The 21,113-nt window shown below is 34.0% G+C and overlaps 1 protein-coding gene and 1 long non-coding RNA gene across 2 annotated transcripts; both read right to left on the reverse strand.

Moving 5' to 3' along the window:
* Positions 1-4,175: 4,175 nt before the first annotated feature.
* Positions 4,176-5,181, reverse strand: LOC115992135. Its single transcript, XR_004092428.1, has 2 exons — positions 4,975-5,181; positions 4,176-4,416 (listed from the first exon to the last, which is right to left on the reverse strand). It is a non-coding gene; the product is annotated as an uncharacterized LOC115992135 (long non-coding RNA).
* Positions 5,182-12,062: 6,881 nt separating this feature from the next.
* On the reverse strand, positions 12,063-13,322 carry LOC115990961. Its single transcript, XM_031114727.1, has one exon. The coding sequence runs from the start codon at positions 13,320-13,322 to the stop codon at positions 12,063-12,065; it is 1,260 nt and encodes a 419-aa protein (XP_030970587.1).
* Positions 13,323-21,113: the final 7,791 nt, after the last annotated feature.

Consider the following 21,113-nt stretch of genomic DNA (forward strand, 5'->3'; position numbering starts at 1 on the left):
AAGCAAGGTAAGCATATCATCGCACGGAGTGGAAAAGGGGAAAGGTACGCATGAAGCAACCAACATCATGGTGATGCATCCCAAGTGGTTACACCCAAACAAGGCCTTATGGGCGTCAGATGGAAACACACAACCACAAACCCGCTAAAGGTGTCAAATGTGGCAAAGCCTAGAACAAGAGAGGCTAACACAAGCATAAAGCATAGAAGCAAGCAAGCATAGACATGCAAAAAAAGTGATCCAAACCCTTTGAAATGGGCTAAGGTGTATGGACAATGACAAAGACTATAGGGTCTAGATTGAGTCCTAACCATTAGGTTAAAACACAAGAAAGAAAGATAAAGCGACAAAAGGGCTACAATAGCACATGGCATGACAAATATAGCCTAGGTCTAAGCACTCAAACATGGCATGGAGCGCACAAGCACATGGCGGATGGCCTAAAGCAAGCAGAGCATAGATCCAAGCACATAAGCATGTGAAAACATAGATCTAGACATATAAGCATGTGAAAACCGAGATCCAAGCACGCAAGCATGTGAAAACATAGATCTAAGCACATAGACATAGATCTCTAGTAATAGGCATGGCAACACGTGTGTGAGCATGTGAAAGCTTAGCACATAAACATGGAAGAACATGAATCCAAGCATATAAGCATGTACGGATGCAGATTTAAGCATAAAACATGGTGAAAAGCATACGAACACATAGATCTGAGCAAAGCATAACCATAGACATGATATCAAGCATGTGAGCACATAACTCTAACATCAACACAAAGCCAAGAAAAGAACGAAACAAAGGAAACATGGCATAAAACCCTAAGTATGTAGATACAAACATACAAGCATGTAAAAACATAGATCTAAACATAAAACATAACAACCAAGAAATCTAGGCTAGAAATACACATAAAGTAAGAAACGTGCTAAAGAAAGCAATAAATCATGTTATTCAATCAAAAAAAAAAAAAAAGCAAGATAAATGCAAGAAAAAGATTTAGAGGGTTAGGGTTGTGGATGATAGCTAAAACCTTCTTTGATTGGTTGATCTTGACACCCTTGGATAGATCTTGATCTTTAGTTTCTACAAAGGTATGGAACTCAAAAATCCAACGGTCGGATCAAAAGTTATGGCTCTCGGAAGTTTGTGGTGCGTCGATTGGTGTGTCATCCCGGTTTTCGTGATATCTCAGCCGTTCTAACTCCAATTTTGACCCATGAATAGTCGTTGGAACGAGAATTTGATAATTTTCGCAATGGCGTTGGTTTCAATTCTTTATGACAGCCAGATCAAAATTAGGGTTTTTAGGCCTACTTAGGATCGACTTCGGGTCAAACTTGGTCAAACTCAGTCAAAGTTGTTAAAAATCTCTAAGAAGCTTGGGTTTGAAGTAAAACTGTGAAAAATGTTGTTTTGCGGGAATTTGGACCTCGTTTGATCTTTCATCAACCCTAGGGACGACTAGGGGTATTTTGGTCATTTTGGCTGAAAAAAGGCACTTCAGATGCTCCGATGCCCGAACGGGTTGTTCCACGTCGTTCTAGATGTCCTTATGGCCCCGTAAAGAGAAAACAATATTTTTGGATTTTCAGGGGTCCAACACACAAATTGAGGGCGGACAAAATACGGTATCAACATCCATCTTAAACTTAGGCTCAAAAGTACAGTACCAGTCAAGTGTGCCAAGGTAAAGAAAGGGAGTGGTTAGCTGGTTTTGGTCAAGGAACCAACTTCGGACCTTTATGTAGAGATCTAATGAACTAAACTATGAGTCCAGAATTAAGGTACAAGCTTGGGAATGTGTTAGGCACCTAAGCTTGTACAACCAAGTGAGCCAACCTTCACTTAGTGTTGTTTGACCTTTTTTTTTTTTTTTTTTTTGGAGAGACGTGACAATTTGGTTTCAGTGGAGGTGAGAGTGGCTCTCTGGTGGTGGCTAAAATAGAGTAATCTATTTGTATTCTTATTTACAAAATCACAAAACTAAATTAATTTTGGTAATATATCCAACAAAAACAACATACGCATCCACTGTTGGGCTTAAATATTTTTTATTTTCTAATATGTAATCTCTTTTTTTTTTGGTATAAATAGCCTAGTAAAATTTCATAATTTAGAATAGGGTAAATTACAACTTACCACATGTGGTTTAGTTGAAATTTAAGTTGTTTACCTATGGTTTAAAAGTTGGCACTTTGCCAACCTAAGGTTCACTCCATTAGGCTTCCGTAACCCACCATTGTAAAAAACACAAAAAAAATAACAAAATTAAAAGAAACAAGATTAAAAAATGGTTTTTATAATTAAAAAAAAAAATGGAAGCTTCAAGAGTTATAACAAGAACACAAAAGCAAGATCAAAATTTTTTAATTTTTTTTTTGTAAGGTTGAATTTATTTAACTATGTGTTGGCTTTATGGCCATGCCAAATTTGCTTGTAATTCAGTATTTAGAAACCCTGTATTTAGGTGGGAATAATGTAAGGATTGTGTGTGAGAATGTGTGAAGAATTGATCAAGTGTGTGCAATTAAGAGCATTCTCGCGACTGGAACTACTTTGAGAAGCATGGCATTGAATTCACACAAAGAAGAAAATGTGTTATTAATGGACTATTGGACACTAACCAAAAGCTGAAGAACGAAGCTACAATGCTAGAGAATCCCTAAATGGCTTTGGTGTTTATTGGTGGTTTCTTAATTCAACAGTGGGATTTTGATAGCCTTTTGTATGGTGTCCAAGTGTTAATGTTGAAAGTCGTCTTTATTTGCAGTGACTATTTATATAAAAGTCTCAAAAAAAGGGGTTTGTAATGTAATGTATCTACCTATTTAAATTAGATGTAAAATAATATAAAAATATTTAGAACTATGTAATGTTCAATTTATGAAATTAATGGCATTTCATTATTGTATGAGTTAATGGAAATTTATTATATTAATTTGAGGCCAATATATAACTTGCATGAGTTATATAAATTCATGGCTTGCATTAAGTCACTACAAGTTATATAAATTGGGAATTATCATTGTCCTCAACGAAATTGGTAATCATAACTTTCCATGCATGAGGCTTGCTTTGTGAATTCTCGGGACTACCTGATCCCCACAATAGATGATTTCATTGTTGTGAGGAACTGTCTCACAATTTGCCCTGTCCTACTACTATTTTGAGTTATGAAACATATTCTTTTCACAATTAACAAATGATTTAGTCAATACCATTGGTTGTGTTTCTTGAACCACGCATCTGACTAGTAGTCTCAACCAGTGTAGATCTACAATGTCCTTAAAAGACATTGAGTAATTCATTGATAACGGGTGTGAGGTATAATTCAAAAAAAAAAAAAAAAATCAATTTTTTACAACCAGAGAAAAAAGAAAAAGAAAATCTAGTCATCAGTAATTCAAATTTGTAAGGGAATAATATCATATCATAGCATAACTACACAAAAAATGAATGAGTCCCAATCTGCAATAAATTGAAATATTAATGAGTGTTTACAAATAGTTGTTATCTTTATCAAGACAAAAAAATTATGATCCGGTAAGTAGAAACAAAAAAATTAGTCATTATCTTCATCAAGACTCCAAGTGAAATAGGTTCGAATCTCTTGCCAATAAGTAAGATGATTGGAGAGCGAAGCTGCCATCTTTCGAAAAAGCCCAGGCTAACGAATGCTTTGTAGTCTGGTCACAAGAGAAAGGGGTGGCATGAATTGAATTAATAATATGATCCGGTAAGTAGAAAGACATGTTTTGTAAATTCTAACCAATGCTCATATCAAAGCATTGTTGCACTGTGAGTTGTTCCTCATCTCTTGAGAGAGGACCTTCAATAAGATTTCTCATGGGTCCCAAGGAAAGCCAGAAATCTTGCCAGAATTTGATAGAACTACCATTGTTCATAGATCATCAACCCTTTAACATACACTGGACCTCCTTTCTTGCAAGCAGCCCAAATCCTTGAGCATGGGTGCTTTTTTCCTTCTTCAGTCAATCTCGAAGCAGACAGATCTTTCTTAGCCAGCATATTAGCCCAAGGAGCATCTTGTTCATTAGCCAGCCTCCAACACAACTTAGCTAGAATAGCTTGATTCCTGAATTTCATTTGGGCTAGTCCTCCCATGTGAAGCCAATTGACCATATGAAACCTTCTTTTTTCATCAGAGGATTGATCCGTAAAGGAAGTCCCTAATCAGCTTATCCACTGCATTGCAAACTTTAATAGGGATAGCATGGCACTGCATGAGGTACTCAGCTAACTTTTTTTTTTTGGTTTAAATTAAGAAGGAAAAAAAAGGACAAAGAAAAATAATAATAGATCTCTTGTTTAGGAATGGCAACATTATCAACTTCAAATAATTGGAAGAAGAAACTTTCATTTCCATTGTTTCCTTCCCATCGTAAAACCCTGCAAGATTTCATTTTTTGTACAGTAAATGAATGAGCTCATGTTGATCTGAAATTGTCTCATATCAAAATCTAATTATTTAAAGTGGCCAAAGGATCAGAAGTGCCAGTGATTAATAGAAATAAGTTTTATATCCAAATTCAAGGCTCACCAATATTGATACAATTGACAGGACAAGTAATTGATGAGGCCTTTGCAAACAAGCTCACATAAACCCCAACCCCAAAAAATTAAAACAACCAAGAAATTTCAATAGAAACTCACACATAGAGGATTGAAAAACAGATTAAAGCCCTAGTCATCTCTCTCTCTCAGGCATTTCATCAAACAATTGTACAGCACACTCAAAACCATTTTTGATCAAATGGGAATTTTACCACAACCAACTCTACCCAATCCACCACAAACCTTGAAACACTTAGGTAAGTGTCTATCAAGCTTTATACATTGGTTAAGCCCAAAAAGTAAACCAAAACCAAAAAATTGCAATAGAAACTTGCACATGGAGGATTGGAAAAACAGAGAACAGGAAAAAAAAAGAAAAGAAAAAAAGAATACCAATGGCAAGACGACTGAGGGACAAAGACTCCAGCACAGGAGAGAAGGTTGACGATGGTGGTTCTGGAATTCTTGTTTGATCGTCTCTCTCTAAAGCTAGCTTTCTCTCTCCCTGGACGTTCGCTAATTTTTATTCTCATGTGGTCTCTCACGTGAGTTACCCGTTCGTTTTCTAATTCTAAATTAATAGATGGTTTGATTTCAGTTTATGGGTAAATTAGCCGATATAAAAGTTCAAGGGTGTTTTGGCCAGAAGTTAAAAGTTCAGGAGTGTTTGAGCATTTTTTCCTTATTTTTATACTATAAACATATGAATTAACCATCTCTCGCACGTATAGTTTTAAATCAATTTATATACGAAAAATAAAGGAATAAAATGTGTAAACAATTTAATAAATTCGCTAATTAACATAAATTTTTTTCATATACATTTCTCTTTGTGTTCGAATAAAAAAAAAATTATATTAATGCTAATGTTTATGTTTCTGTTTTTGTCTATGTCTATGTTAGTTGATTGCAATATTTTAAAATTCTATTATTATTTTTTGTGATGTTTTATAGTGATGAGTGTATGTTGTAGGAGTGTGTCTTAAGTCACACATGGCCATACACTTGGGTGATTTGTACTAAGTTTTTAAAAATTATATGACAAATAAATATTAAGTTAACTCTATGTAGTCAATTACAAAAACCATTGAATTACTAATGAGAAATTACTTCCTAACATGCCCAATTGAAGATACTTTAAATTAGTCCATTAGTCCGACATGGATTTTATAATGTGTGTGTATAATATAATATTTATGGGAGTGGGTCCATGTGAGCTATCCAATATTATATTCAGTATTATATAATTATATATTACTTTCAAGTATATGTGTTTTTAGGAATAGTTGTTACACATTTATCTAGAAACTATCATGGCAAATCAGCCAGCCAATTGATTTCATATGCTAAAAGGATGCAAATACTAATGACATGTATTATAGCAATACCAATCGGGGGACTACAATGAAGATAGCAGTTCGAGTTATATTTCTTTCCTTCCCAGTGGAAACCAAAAGCCTATTGTTATTGTACGCCATAAATTTGCTAAACTTGAATTAGTAATTTACGATAAAATACCCAAAGAGTGGAAAGAATTCTTGAATTACATTAATTGATACATGACATTCACAACTCATCACCACATAATTAAGAAATAAATATTTCCTCAGAAAAAATTAAGAAATAAATAGACTGGGAAAAAATAAACATATATCATGGTGTGCTGCAGCAATAGAAATTTGTAGGAGAACAATTTGTAAGATAAAAAAATGATTATGCATGGTTTTGTAGTGGTCTAGATTCAATTCAAAACCAAGAATGAAAATAATTAGTCCAATGGTGTAAGTCACATTCAACAGATATGACTGACAACAAAAATAATAAAAATTTAATAGAAAAAAAAATTGAGATTTATGTCATTCACATGACAAGAAAACCTATCTAATTAATAGAATTCTACCTAGCGGTTTGGAGGAATTGTTTCTCATAACCAGTTTGTACATAAACTTTGTCTATCTGTTACTGTTCTTGTTTATAGCATGTGTTTTTTTTTTCTTTTCTTTTTCTTTATAATTGAATGTGTATATTATTATACATAATCACAAAAGTAAATTAAATTTTGTAAAATGTCTTATGCATCCACTATTAGTGTACTTAAATGTTTTTTTTTTTTTTTTCTAATATGTATTGTTCTGTATAAATAGCCTAATAAATGTTTTTCAAACTGACAGCCTAATAAATTCAATTGGTTTTTTTATGCACAGTTAAGAAATTTATGAGGATTATGAATATATGATAAGAATTTGTATATATCAGTATAACACGAATAGAACATTATAAACATAAACATTAGCAAGAACAATAATGTTATTGTTGCCATGTTTTGAATGGAAGTTTCAAAAAACAATTATGAGTGTGGAGGATTTTGTTGTGTGCATTGTGAGCTCACGTTAGTGGTGCTTTGTGTGTATCTTGCACCAATTTAGTTAGTTGTCTCATCGATCTTAGTTCACACATTTGGTTGACTTATCGCTGGATGTAAAAGGAGGGCATTACACTTTGGCTAATAATCAAATCTTACAACTAACTAATTAAATTGAGATAAAGTTTAAGTGTAGATATCAAATTTAAGATTCAAAATGTAGTTTAAGAGTTTTTTTTTTTTTTTTTTTTTTTGAAATTAAAATTTGAATATTGTACTATGTTTGGGGGGTGTCATGTAAGTTTTAACATTATTGTTGATTTTTGTTTTTTAGAATATGATCTATGTAAGTCCTTAATTCTGTAATGACCTTCCATGCAATTAACTAACCATCAAAAGTGGTTTTATGTGATAGAAAGGCACGTAAATACATTGTTCATGCCCTTAACGGTACGGTATAAGATTGCATGCATTAAAGATTACTTAGCTTTCATGCTTCCATTTCTTTCTTCAGGGATTGTTCTACAAGTCCTTTTTATCAGTCAGTCTCTCCCTCCTGATAAAGATGCTTCATATTATGCTGCATATATACTCTAACATGTCATGTTCTGTAGAATCCTATTCACAGCTTGGTTTGTAAGATCTTATCGTCTTGCTATTAAGATAAGATCAGTGAGATGCGCATTTAAACTTGCGAGGTCTGAGTTAAGGTGGGTTCAATTTCATGTTCATGGCTTAATGTTTAGAGTTTTTTTCCAGGTTTCAGTTGCTTTAAGGTAGAGATAGAGCAATGAGGTTTTGTTCCTCTTATTATTGTTTTGGGTTTAGATTGATTGATTTAGTAGTGAACGAGCAATTGGCGTTGCCTTTTTTAGGTTTGCCTCTTCCAGGGTCTAAATTATATCTTTGTATCTCTATCTGCTTGTCTTACAAATGCTTTCTCAAATTGTTGATTGCCATTTTCACTATAAGTAAATTGAATTGGTAAATAGTTTAGAGGCACGTAAAAATTCACGGAAAAAAATCACTAAATGCCTTTTGCTATTTATATTGTGATGGGACGCAACTAAGTTGAACGGTAAAGGTGGTGAATTTTTTTTTTTTTTGGGGGTGTTTTTTCAATGCCTCTATCTAGGCTATAGCAAGGTGGAAAAAACAGGGTGAGCTTGAATATTTTTGGATGGGTACATTATTCATAAATTGGATGTGTTCTGATTTGATTTTTTTAAATTACATAGGAGAATATGATTGATAAGAAAAAGTTTTAGATGACTTGAGAAATGTTAAGTTCATAATATTTTCATAACAAATCCTAAGTGGCAACTTATTATTTGCTATTATTTGGGGGTAAAAAAATAATCTCAGTGGTGGATATAAATTAAAACTAATAATAACTTGCCACCGAAAATCTGTTATGAAAGTCATGTTGTGAAAATATTGTGAATGTAGTGCTTCTCTCGATCACTTTTGTAATTCAATTTTAGTTCCTTTCCATTGCAAAAGCGTACAAGACCTCTCTAGTAAAATATTTTCCTTATGTATGAACATATTTATTTGATTATTTTTTCTTGCGAGTGACATTCATTAATTAATTCGATAATGGCATCACTCTAAAAAAGAAGAAAGAGAGACCCATTATTTTTATTTTATATCCTTTTTGCTTTTGGTAATTTGCTCTCAACTTCAACCAAATGCTCATTTGACGTAAACAATACATGTTAATAGAATTTACCAACACTCGAAAAAATTACTCAATTGAGTCTTTTGGGTTAAAATTGTAAAATTTAAAGTTAATTTGCGTTATAGCTACTGTTCGAAGTTAATTGGGAAACTGAGGAGAGAGACTGAATTTCGGCAATGGCGTTGTCGAAATTTAGCCAAAAAAACAGGAGAGAGAATAAGGATACCGAAATTCAACCAGAAAGCAGGAGAGAGGAGAGAGAATAACAAAAAAGTAGGAGAGAGGAGAGAGAATAACCATTGCCGAAATTGTTGGGGAAAATTTTTTTTTTCCCCCCACAATTTCGGTAATGCCATTGACGAAATTGTGGGAAAAAAAAAGAAAGAATTGGGGAAATTTTTTTTCCCTATTTGGATTACGGCAATAGCATTGCCGAAAATGTAAAAAAAAGAAAAAAAAAGGAGAAAAGGATTACGGCAACGGGATTGCCGAAATAGGAAAAAAAAATTTCCCCTGTTTCGGCAATACCATTGCCGTAAATGTAAATAAAAAATAAAAAATAAAAAAAGAAAAAAAAAAAGAAAAAGAGAAAAGGATTACGACAATGGGATTGAAGTAATAGGAGGAAATATCTATTTCAGCAATAGCGTTGCCGTAAATGTAAATAAATAAATAAATAAATAAATAAAAAGAAATTGGGGAAAAATTTGAAAAAATAATTTCCCCTATTTCGGCAATAGCGTTGCCGTAAATGTAAATAAATAAATAAAAAGAGAAAACAGCAATGGGATTGCCGAAATTGAGAAAAAATTAAATAATTTCCCCCTATTTCGGCAATAGCGTTGCCGTAAATGTAAATAAATAAATAAATAAATAAAAAAGAGAAAACAGCAATGGGATTGCCGAAAATGTGGAAAAAAAAAAAATTTTTCCCCCACAATTTCGGTAATGCCATTGCCGAAATTGTGGGGGAAAATTTTTTTTTTCCCAACAATTTCAGTAATGCCATTGCCGAAATTGTTGGGGGAAAATTTTTTTTTTTTTTTTTCCCACAATTTCGGTAATGCCATTGCCGAAATTGTTGGGGGAAATTTTTTTTTTTTTTTTTCCCACAATTTCGGTAATGCCATTGCCGAAATTGTGGGGGAAAATTTTTTTTTTTCCCCCACAATTTCGGTAATGCCAATGCCGAAATTGTGGAGGAAAATTTTTTTTTTTATATTTTTCCACAGGTGTCATGTCCACAATATTTTCACAATAAATCACATATAATTAGTTATTATTAGTTAAAAAAATTTGTGACAACTAATTGTGGCAATGACATTGTCGAAATAGGAAAAAAAAATTTGTGGCAATACCATTGCCGAAATAGGGAGAAAAATAAAAGTGATAAACTATTTGAGGCAATTGCATTGCCGAAATAGGGAGAAAAAAAATTGGAAATACCATTGCCGAAATAGGGTAATAAAATTTTTTTTAGCAATTGTGACAATGGGATTGCCGAAAATGTGAGAAAACAAAAGAGAGAAGGATTATGGCAATGAGATTTCCGAAATAGGAAAAGAAATTTCGGCAATTCCATTGACGAAATGGTAGAAAAAAAAAAAATCGAAAAAAAGAAAAAGAAAAGGAATTACGGTAACGGATTGCCGGTAATGGTAAAAAAAAAAAAAAAAAAAAAAAAAAAGAGAAATGGATTGCGGAATGGTCATTGCCGTAAATGGTAAAAAAAAAAAAAAAAAGAAAGAAGAGAAAAGCAATTATGCAAGGATTTGCCGAAATAGGGGTGAAATTGTTTTCCCCCTATTTCGGCAATAGCATTGCCGTAAATGTAATGAAAAAAAATTAAAAAAAAATAAAAAAATTACGGCAACGGGATTGCGAAATAGGGGAAACTTGATGGGGAAACAGTTTCCCATTTCGGCATTACCATTGTCTTAAATTAAAAATAAAGAGGAAAAAAGAAAGGAAAAAAGGATTACGGCAATAGCGTTGCCGTAAATATGAGAAAAAAAAAAGTACAAAAGGATTAAAAATAAAAAGGAGAGAAAACGGCAATTGGATTGCCGAAAATGTGGGAAAAAATAATTTCCCAATTTCGACAGTGCCATTGCTGAAATTGTGGGAAAAAAAAAAAGAAGAAAAATTGTGGTAATGGTATTGTCGAAATAGGGGGAAAAAATTTGTGACAAATTAATTGTGGCAATGGTTTTGTCGAAATAGGAAAAAAAATTTGTGACAATCTAATTGCCGAAAATGTGAGAAAAAAAGAATTGTGGCAATGGTATTGCCGAAATAGAGGAGAGAGATATAAAAAAAGTACGCATATTATTCTTTCAATATATTTTTGACTGAACCAGTTTGGTTTGTCACGTTCTTTTAGAAATAGATAAGGATAGATTCAAGTACACTTTTTCTAAAGTGCACGCTGTAAACAAAAACAAAAAAAAAAAAGTACATAGATTCTTATAGAACGAAAAAATGACTGATGTGCACGCTGTAAACAAAAAAAACAAAGAAAGTACGGATTCTTACCATAGAAAAGAAAAAATGATTGATGTGCACACTATAAACCAAAAAAAGTAAAGAAAGTACCTAGATTCTTACAATATAGAAGAAAAAAATTATTGATGTGTACACAGTAAACCAAAAAAGCAAAGAAAGTACATATATTCTTACACTACGGAAAAAAAAATGATTGATGTGCACGCTTTAAAAAAAAAAACAAAGAAAGTACATAGATTCTTACAGTGGACTTTCCTTCGTTGTAAACAAAAAAAAGTAAAGAAAGTAAACCAAAAAAGACAAAGATTCAATCAACCAATCACCTCAACTCCTCATCTCATTTGATTTTTATTCTCTGCAGAAAATATATTTTGCCACACGTAAATCTTTAACGTGATTCTTTTTTGTCTACTCCTCATCTCATCTCACCTCATCTCCATTCTTTTTTGTCTGCTCCTCGTCTCATCTGACTTATATTCTCTGCAGAAAATAAATTTTATCACATCTAAATCTTTCTTTTTTGTCTTTTTATTGTTCAATTGGTAATAAAAGAGAAGGGAAGTACATAGATCCGTATAGAAGGAAAAAATGACTAATGTGCACGCTGTAAACAAAAAAAACAAAGAAAGTATACAGATTTTTGATGTGCACAATATATATTGATGTGCACACTATAAGGTGTTATTGAAACCCTAAACTATAATGCACAATATATATATAGACACACACAGACACAAAATAAATAAACGTACACCCAAATCTAACTTGCAGTGCTAGAAAACATCATAGCATATGGAATTAGTACCATGTTCTTTCAAATAATACAAACTAACAATATGGTCCAACTCCTAAAAACATAATTAAAAAAAAAAAAAAACAACAGTCCAACCAATCCACTGAAGTAGATTGAATACTTATGTTGGGTCATTCAGTTTAGCCACTAGTGGAGCCAGCCACAGTTCGAGTGGGGCATGTTCTTCTATTATGGCCTTCTTGCCTATAAAGACTGCACAATGGCCTTGGTTGATGCTCTGCCCCTTCGTCCATTTCATTTCGAAGCCGAGTTGTTCTTGGTCGACCTTTTTCACGGCGCAGCTTGACATTAGGATACAAGACCGGGAAATTAGGCTCATTCCAATGTACACTGTCCGGAACTATGCGAAATCTAGGTGCATAACAAGCAACTTGTTCTTCCAAATGGTAGCAACGGTCGATATATCGCATTGCAGAGATGCCTTGATATTTACACACAGCAATGACATGTGAGCACGTAATCTTATAAACCTGCCATTTTTGACAACTACAAGTGTTCTGCCTCAAATTTACCTCATGACGATGATTACCCCTATATGCAGAGTTAGGGTTTATTGGTGTTCTGACTTCAAACAGACCATCTTCATGACTGAACATGGTAACTGAATGCTTTGGTGCATTTTTTTCCCATTTATTGAATTTATTCTTTGCATAGGCCGTAATGCGTTCACCGGCAGTAACCTCTGCACATGCCTTAGTATACCGATCGGCAAAGTAGGCGACACAACGATAGTATGTAAGTTCAACTAATGCAGTTATGGGCAGATTTCTAGCACTCTTTAGAATTCCATTGAAGCTTTCAAACAAGTTTGTGGTCATTGCCCCATAACGATGTCCACCATCGTATGCTAACGTCCACTTTTCCACCGGCATTTCCCTTAAATACTTCTCACCATCTGCACTTAATTGAGTAATTCTATCCCTGGTGATTTGATACTTTCGTAACTGATTCTCCATGCCTGCCCACATTACCATAGCCTTCAAGTTTTTATTCCCAATTTGTTGATTGGAATTGCTAGCCACATGGCGAAGGCAAAAACGATGATACCAACGTGTCGATTGACATATAGTCCGTATCGCTGCCATTATACCAGGATGACGATCAGATATGACACATAACCCTTCTCGATTAGTGACATTAATCTGAATACAACGCAAAAACCAATACCAGCTATCATCAGTTTCCTTCTCCACAATGGCAAAGGCAAGTGGAAAAAGTCTGTTGTCACCATCCCAAGTTGATGCAATCAGTAACGTACCTTTATACTTACCATATAGGAAAGTTCCATCTATACTAATCACTGGCCTACAATGTTGAAAACCTTCAATTGATGGACCAAAAGCCCAGAACACTCTCTCGAATATCGCACAACCTGGCATAGTAGTAGGTATTGTTCTCCAAATAACCCTGCTGTCCGGGTTTGAATCAGTCAAAGCTTTCAATCATTTTGGCAATAATTGGTAAGATTTGTCCCAATCACCAAACGCTCTACCAATTGCTTTCTCTTTTGCCTCCCACACCTTGAAATAAGAAGGCCTGTATTGGTACTTATTGTAAAGAGTCTGTTGAAGTGAAGCAATCTTTATGGTTGGATCATTTTTGACAACATCCCTCAACTCTTTCTCAATAACATGGGTGTCTAATTGCTCGTGATCTTGTGTGAGCGTAGACTCTGTACATGTGTGTGGACCATTGTACTTCCTAACCTCAAACAACCCATATGTAGCCCGGAAGCATGCTCGAAGACGCCAAGAACAATTTTTGCACCTTACAGACCAACATTCTGGATCTGACTCTCTTACACAAAATGTTTGGTTCCTTTTGATGTGATAGTGTTTAACAGCAGCTTGTAGTTCATCCTTATCGGCAAAAAGCAAGCCCACATAAAACTCTTGGGTAGGGTCCCAAATACTCTGAGTGGGCTTTTCAAATGGTGGGGTTAGATCAATTATATTATCCCACGTGTTCTGTGAAAAGCTTAGTGATGAAGGTTGATGGACTCCCATAGTTGGACTGCTTTCATGATTACCTTCATTTGGAGGCTCCTGTTCATCTCCAATATCATCAAGGACCTCATCGTCATCAAGTTGGTCATCACTATCCATAGTCCGCATCCTTTCTGATAATGTATGGACCGCATTTTCAGTAGTAGCAGCTATGCGATGTGTATCATTAGGATCATTAGCAGCTCTTTGAGAGGCGGTTTGGTCATACTGAGCTTCAAACTCAAAACAAGCAGTCTCTTGTGTGACATGCTCAGTTGGATTATCATAGTCAGCATCACTGTTGGAAATTGGCCGAGAAGGAACATGTTGGTCCTCAGTTGCAACATGGGTATATGGAGAATGATAGTTAGCACCGCCAATGTTGATTGGAGAATGAGCCGCATCTTGAGAATAATGACCAATATGAGTGGCATATGGATCATGGAAGTGCCCGCCATGTGAATAGTTAAACGATGCACTCGGTCCTTCGTTGGCATATCGAATGGGGAAAACATCTCGGTGGCTTCTTATAGGCTCTACACCCACGTATAACTCTGCACCTACAAATCCATATTGACGGTCTAACATATCGAATATTGCATTGACACCATTATCATCTGCTACCAAAACTTACTGGTAAGTCACAGGATGTGGATGACATTGAAATGGAAATCTATACCAAATAGTCAATTTTGAATCTTCTCTGTTTATATGAAGCGTGGATGCTACTTTATCACATAAATCTTCAAATGTAACATCCCGGCTTAATGGAAGCATAGAAGGAGGTGGCCCTTCGTAATAAACCCCATTTTCTCCATGTTTAATTATTCCACCGGAATGGATGAGAAAAATGAACAACTTTTCTGCCATCTACAGTAAAGCATAATAATAGTATTAATAAATTAACACAACACAACCATTACAATGCAATACAAGAAGGTAATCCATTAAAAATATTCACTGATAATAATAGTATTAAACATATGTGTATATTATAGGCTAACAAACTAAGTATTTCTTTAAGGAAATATACGTCAATTTTGAAATTTAGGCAAGAATTCATGGATAAATAATTTAAAACATATCATACAAATCAGTTCATGTTGCAAAACACATAATACAGAAACAAGATTTGCATGAACAAATAATTTAACAAAAAAAAGATTTCCATGCTTAGCTATGCCCCTAAAACATATCAACATGAATATTATAAAAGAAAAGTAACTACTTAAGAAATATAACTCACCTTCTAAGAGATAACGAACGGATAGATATTTGCAAGTGTTGTTACTTATAGTTGTTTGTAGAATATATGGCACGCATGATTTGAAAATGATTGGTAAAATTATGAGGGGAACAAGAGTGGAGAAGAAGGTTGATGGAATTTATAGGGGAAAAAGAGTAGAAAATAAGAACGGTGGAAATTTCAGTGACATTAGTACTGTTTAAATAGGATGCAAGTTTCATATCAGTTAAATTCAGTGACATTATAGGGTACTTTTACCATAAAAGAACATGACAAACAAAACTCCTTCGGTCAAAAAAGTACTGAAAGAATCTCTGCAATGTCACAAATACTGAAAGAATCTCTGCAATGCCACTGCAATGCCATTGTACTTGAATCTATCCTTATAGGGTACTTTTTTTTATATGTGTACTTTTTTATCAATCTCTCTCCACTATTTCGGCAACAAAAAAATACTGAAAGAATCTCTGCAATGTCAAAAATACTGAAAAGAATCTTTGCAATGTCATTGTACTTGAATCTATCCTTATAGGGTACTTTTTTTCATATGCGTACTTTTTTTTTTTATATCTCTCTCCTCTATTTCGGCAATGCCATTGCCACAAACCAGATGAGATAAGGAGTTGAAGTGATTGGTTGATTGACCTTTTGTTTTATTTTTTTTACTTTCTTTGCTTTTTTTGTTCACAGCGTGCACGTAAGAATCTATGTACTTTCTTTACTTTTTTTTTTTGTTAACAGCGTGCACATCAATCAATTTTTTTCTTCTATATTGTAAAAATCTATGTACTTTGTTTGCTTTTTTGGGTTTACAGTGTACACATCAATCATTTTTTTTTTTGGTATTGTATGAATCTATATACTTTATTGTTGTTTACAGTATGCACATCAATCATTTTTTTATTCTATATTGTAAGAATCTATATACTTTCTTTGCTTTTTTTTATTGGTTTATTAGGTGCATATCAATCATTTTCTTTTCTATTGTAAGATCTGTTACTTTCTTTTTTGTTTTTTTGTTTTTTTGTTTTTTTTTTTTTTGTTTACAACGTGCACATCAGTCAATTTTTTTCTTCTATAAGAATCTATGTACTTTTTTTTTGTTTTTGTTTACAGCGTGCACTTTAGAATAAGAATCAATGTACGAGAGGCTGTGGAGAATAAGAATCTATGTACTTTTTTTTGTCTTTGACACTTTTACGAGAGTTTGGAAGAGAGGCTGTGGAGAATGAAAATAAAAATGTACACCACAGTAGCCATCATGCAAAGGAAAAAAGATTTACCAAAGGAAAAATGTACACATTTCTTGTTTTCACAAAGGTCTTACGGTTAGTAGTATAATGTGCTATGTATACTATTTAGGCATAATATTTTTTGCTACAATGATGCATAAATAATGATAATACTTATTTTGGATCATTTTTAATAAACAGTCATTTTACATTGACTAGTGATTGCGACGATGAGGTACATTCAATTTTTGTTGCGTTCCACAACATGGAGGATGCCTATTTTCTCGTTGTGGGTACCTTCGTGCTTGCACAGGACTTCTCCCCATGCGCCTCGGCTGTGTTCTAATATCAACCTCCGTTTGATAATTACCATAGTCATCATCTTCATTATCTGAAGACACCTCCATCTCTTGGGTATCTTCTGCATCTTCCCCACTATCCTCATTTGAGGCATCTTCCTCAGAGTCTGTTACAGAGGCCTCTTCTTCGGAGTTTGGAGCACATACCCATGTATTTTGTGGTGTACAAAAATCACCAACATGAGGGGGTGGTTGGGAAGGTTGTGGTGTGCAGAAATCATAGTTGTACTGGCTATCTTGGCCATAATTGTATTGCCCAGCATAAGATGGAGGTGGCGATGGGTGATAGGAGGGAGGTGTTGAATTAGGTTGGGGATACTGGTCATAGCTAAACAAACCCTCAAATCCTTGTCCTATGGAAGTGGATGACCCAATTTGTTGATATAAATTCATGCAATACTCGTTGACATTAATTGGATTATACTCACTGAAGGTGGTTGGCTCATTACCAGCAAATGTTGATGGCCCAGCTTGGGTAGAGCTGTACATATTGTGTTGTGCGGAGGTGGATGGTCCGGCATCATCATTTCGGCATTGTCCACGTTGTGCAGAGGTAGATGAGTGGGTTTCAGTATAGGTTTGCGGCTGTCTTCCTTGGCGCCTTTGTCGTCGCTCGAAGTTTGTCACCCTTTCAGTAGGGACGGAGGAAATATTTGCTTCCATTGATAACTTCAGTCGAGTAAGGCCCTCTACTATTGGTGGAAGGACTTGCTGTGCTATGAGATCATTCCTCTGTTGATTTGCAACAGCTAAATTTAACATTTTATTGACCTCAGTTTGCTGCCGCAGAAAAAGGAAAATAACATTTATTAGTGCAGTAATATTGAAAAAGTGAAAATAATAATTTGTTATCAATATTAGTGCAGTATTTGGATGTGTAAATAACTTGTTATCAATATTAGTGCAGTATTATCGAAAAAGCTAAAGTAATAACCTGGTATATATGGGCAGCCGCCTCTGGTGTTGTGAATAGGTGACCATTTTGCTGGTACCATGTTGCGTAGTCCACACTTGAATCAAAATGGTCATCTCCAACTAGAAGTTCAGCTCGCATATTCCAACGCTCGTAGTATTGGTCATGCTGCCTTCTCCAATTGACAGTGGACTTTCCTGTCAACTTTACACAATGCACAGATTTATCCAAATTGTCTGTAGGCTACCTTGGACATCTTTGCAACAACCCAAACTGTTGCATGACTCTTTCTGGGTGGTAATACTCTACAATTTGGAAGCACAGCAATGGCGCTGTTGTAGTCCATATATTTCTTTCTGCAAGACACCATGGATGCATATAGTTATCGTATGGTGTCCAAACAACCTGCAATTCCAATTACAATAACTATGTTATAATCAATCAAGACAATAATATAACTAGTAAATTAACCATTGATGCATTGTGATATATTACATGTTTATTATTATGTGTATCGTGATTAGAACGGTATGAACGCAAAACATGCGTTGGTGTATGAGTGAATGTTCTTTTGGTATCCCACCTATACACAATTAATGATTGTCATACAATATTTAGGGTTTGGAAGTATCAAGGATTACAAAATTGTATAGAAATAAAAAGTAAATATTATACCTACAACCGTATGGGTCGTCGCCATTTAAATTTGTTGGATTTATTGGAATTGGGGTCAGATATGGAAGATGCTCCCACGCCCATAATTGTAATATGAAAACAGGACCTGCAATCTCCATGCTTTTTTTAATAGCAGCAGTACACAGCTCTTTATAAAGGTAAGCTAGTGTAGCACTACCCCAGCTATATTCCCCAGCTACACCAAAGTCGTCTAACAGCTTGAGAAAGCAGCAATGCAATCTACTTTGGCTCTTATTTCCAAATAGTAAATCCAAAACCTGAAACATGTATGCCCTAGCATGCTGTTGGGTTGTTATAGCATTGGCACCCTCTGGTAGGTTTGAGAATGTATCCCTTACCCATGTTATTTTAAGGCCACCAAATTTCAATGCTGTTTCAGGTGGTGTCACCCCAAGTAAATTACGACATTCTGTACTCCAAGTCAAATTTATTGGCTCGCACACTGCATTGCCATCAATAGGCAATCCTGTAAGGATTGCTATATCCTGTAGAGTTATAGTCATTTCACAATTAGGTAGGTGAAATGTATGGGTGCTACATTGCCATCTCTCTACCAAAGAAGTGATAAGACTCTAATCAATATCCATATGTGGTAGGCGGGTAACACGGTATAATCTACATTGATGCAAATATGGGGCGATACGCTCGCCTAACTGCGGGAGGGGTGCAAACGATTGAGGTCGCACTCGTAAGGTGGAAACCTGAATTTTTGTTTAAAAAAAAATATACAATGTTATATTGCTAATGTATAAATTATTTTCATGTAAATTGAATAATTGTATATATTATTAGGACATTAATAAATTTGGATCTTGCAACGTACATTGCCTTCCATTGCATCATTAGAGATGTGGTATTGTTGCTCCATTTCAAATATATCTACAACAAAATTGAAAGAAACTCAAATAAAGGATTTATGAAGCAAAATTTTTAATAATAATAATAATAATAATAATATTAATAGTTTTAGCAAAAATAATCATACACACAATAATTAGTATTAACTATAATTGAGATGCTTACCACAATTGTGATGCCAACTAAAAGAGTGAGAATTATAGAGTGATACTTGCAAAAAAAAAAAAAAAACACACAATCAGATAACCATAAAAAATAATTCATTAATCTAAAATTTGAATAACAAGAGCAACAAGAACAACAACAACAACACCAACAATTATCATAATCATAGGCATACAAATAATATTAATTACAATTACAACAATACATAATATTTTACAATGTTAATGCTTCTAATATTTACAAAGCACATGTTTATACAATAATAATAAATTTGTTAATTTCTAGAGCTATAAGTTAATAAGCAAAGCAAAAAAACTTACATTAACAAAAACCTTACAATCCTTAGTTGTGGCACACTGAAACAAAGTAAAAGAATAACTTTGCAGCCTGAGGAATTGTGATGAGATGCAATTCTACTTCGCACTTATCTTCTCTTTTATTACCAATTGAATAATAAAAAGACAAAAAAGAAAGATTTAGGCGTGGTAACATTTATTTTCTGCAGAGAATATAAGTCAGATGAGACGAGGAGCAGACAAAAAAGAATGGAGATGAGGTGAGATGAGATGAGGAGTAGACAAAAAAGAATCACGTTAAAGATTTACGTGTGGCAAAATATATTTTCTGCAGAGAATAAAAATCAAATGAGATGAGGAGTTGAGGTGATTGGTTGATTGAATCTTTGTCTTTTTTGGTTTACTTTCTTTGCTTTTTTTTGTTTACAACGAAGGAAAGTCCACTGTAAGAATCTATGTACTTTCTTTGTTTTTTTTTTTAAAGCGTGCACATCAATCATTTTTTTTTCCGTAGTGTAAGAATATATGTACTTTCTTTGCTTTTTTGGTTTACTGTGTACACATCAATAATTTTTTTCTTCTATATTGTAAGAATCTAGGTACTTTCTTTACTTTTTTTGGTTTATAGTGTGCACATCAATCATTTTTTCTTTTCTATGGTAAGAATCCGTACTTTCTTTGTTTTTTTTGTTTACAGCGTGCACATCAGTCATTTTTTCGTTCTATAAGAATCTATGTACTTTTTTTTTTTGTTTTTGTTTACAGCGTGCACTTTAGAAAAAGTGTACTTGAATCTATCCTTATCCTTATCTATTTCTAAAAGAACGTGACAAACCAAGCTGGTTCAGTCAAAAATATATTGAAAGAATAATATGCGTACTTTTTTTATATCTCTCTCCTCTATTTCGGCAATACCATTGCCACAATTCTTTTTTTCTCACATTTTCGGCAATTAGATTGTCACAAAATTTTTTTTCCTATTTCGACAATACCATTGCCACAATTAATTTGTCACAAATTTTTTCCCCCTATTTCGACAATACCATTACCACAATTTTTCTTCTTTTTTTTTCCCACAATTTCAGCAATGGCACTGCCGAAATTGGGAAATTATTTTTTCCCACATTTTCGGCAATCCAATTGCCGTTTTCTCTCCTTTTTATTTTTAATCCTTTTGTACTTTTCTTTTCTTTTCTTTTTTCTCATATTTACGGCAACGCTATTGCCGTAATCCTTTTTTCCTTTCTTTCCCACAATTTCAGCAATGGCACTGCCGAAATTAAGGAAAAATTAAATAATTTCCCCCTATTTCGGCAATAGCGTTGCCGTAAATGTAAAAAAAATAAAAAAATAAAAAAAAAAGAACTGGGATTACCGAAATTGTGGGGGAAAAAAAAAAATTTTTCCCCAACAATTTCGG

The sequence above is a fragment of the Quercus lobata genome, chromosome 5 (assembly GCF_001633185.2).
Source record: "Quercus lobata isolate SW786 chromosome 5, ValleyOak3.0 Primary Assembly, whole genome shotgun sequence".
NCBI classification, from domain to species: domain Eukaryota; kingdom Viridiplantae; phylum Streptophyta; class Magnoliopsida; order Fagales; family Fagaceae; genus Quercus; species Quercus lobata.

Excerpts from the sequence above, each read along its gene's own strand:
- LOC115990961 (XM_031114727.1), bottom strand. The coding sequence starts at position 13,322 with ATGCCAGGTTGTGCGATATTCGAGAGAGTGTTCTGGGCTTTTGGTCCA.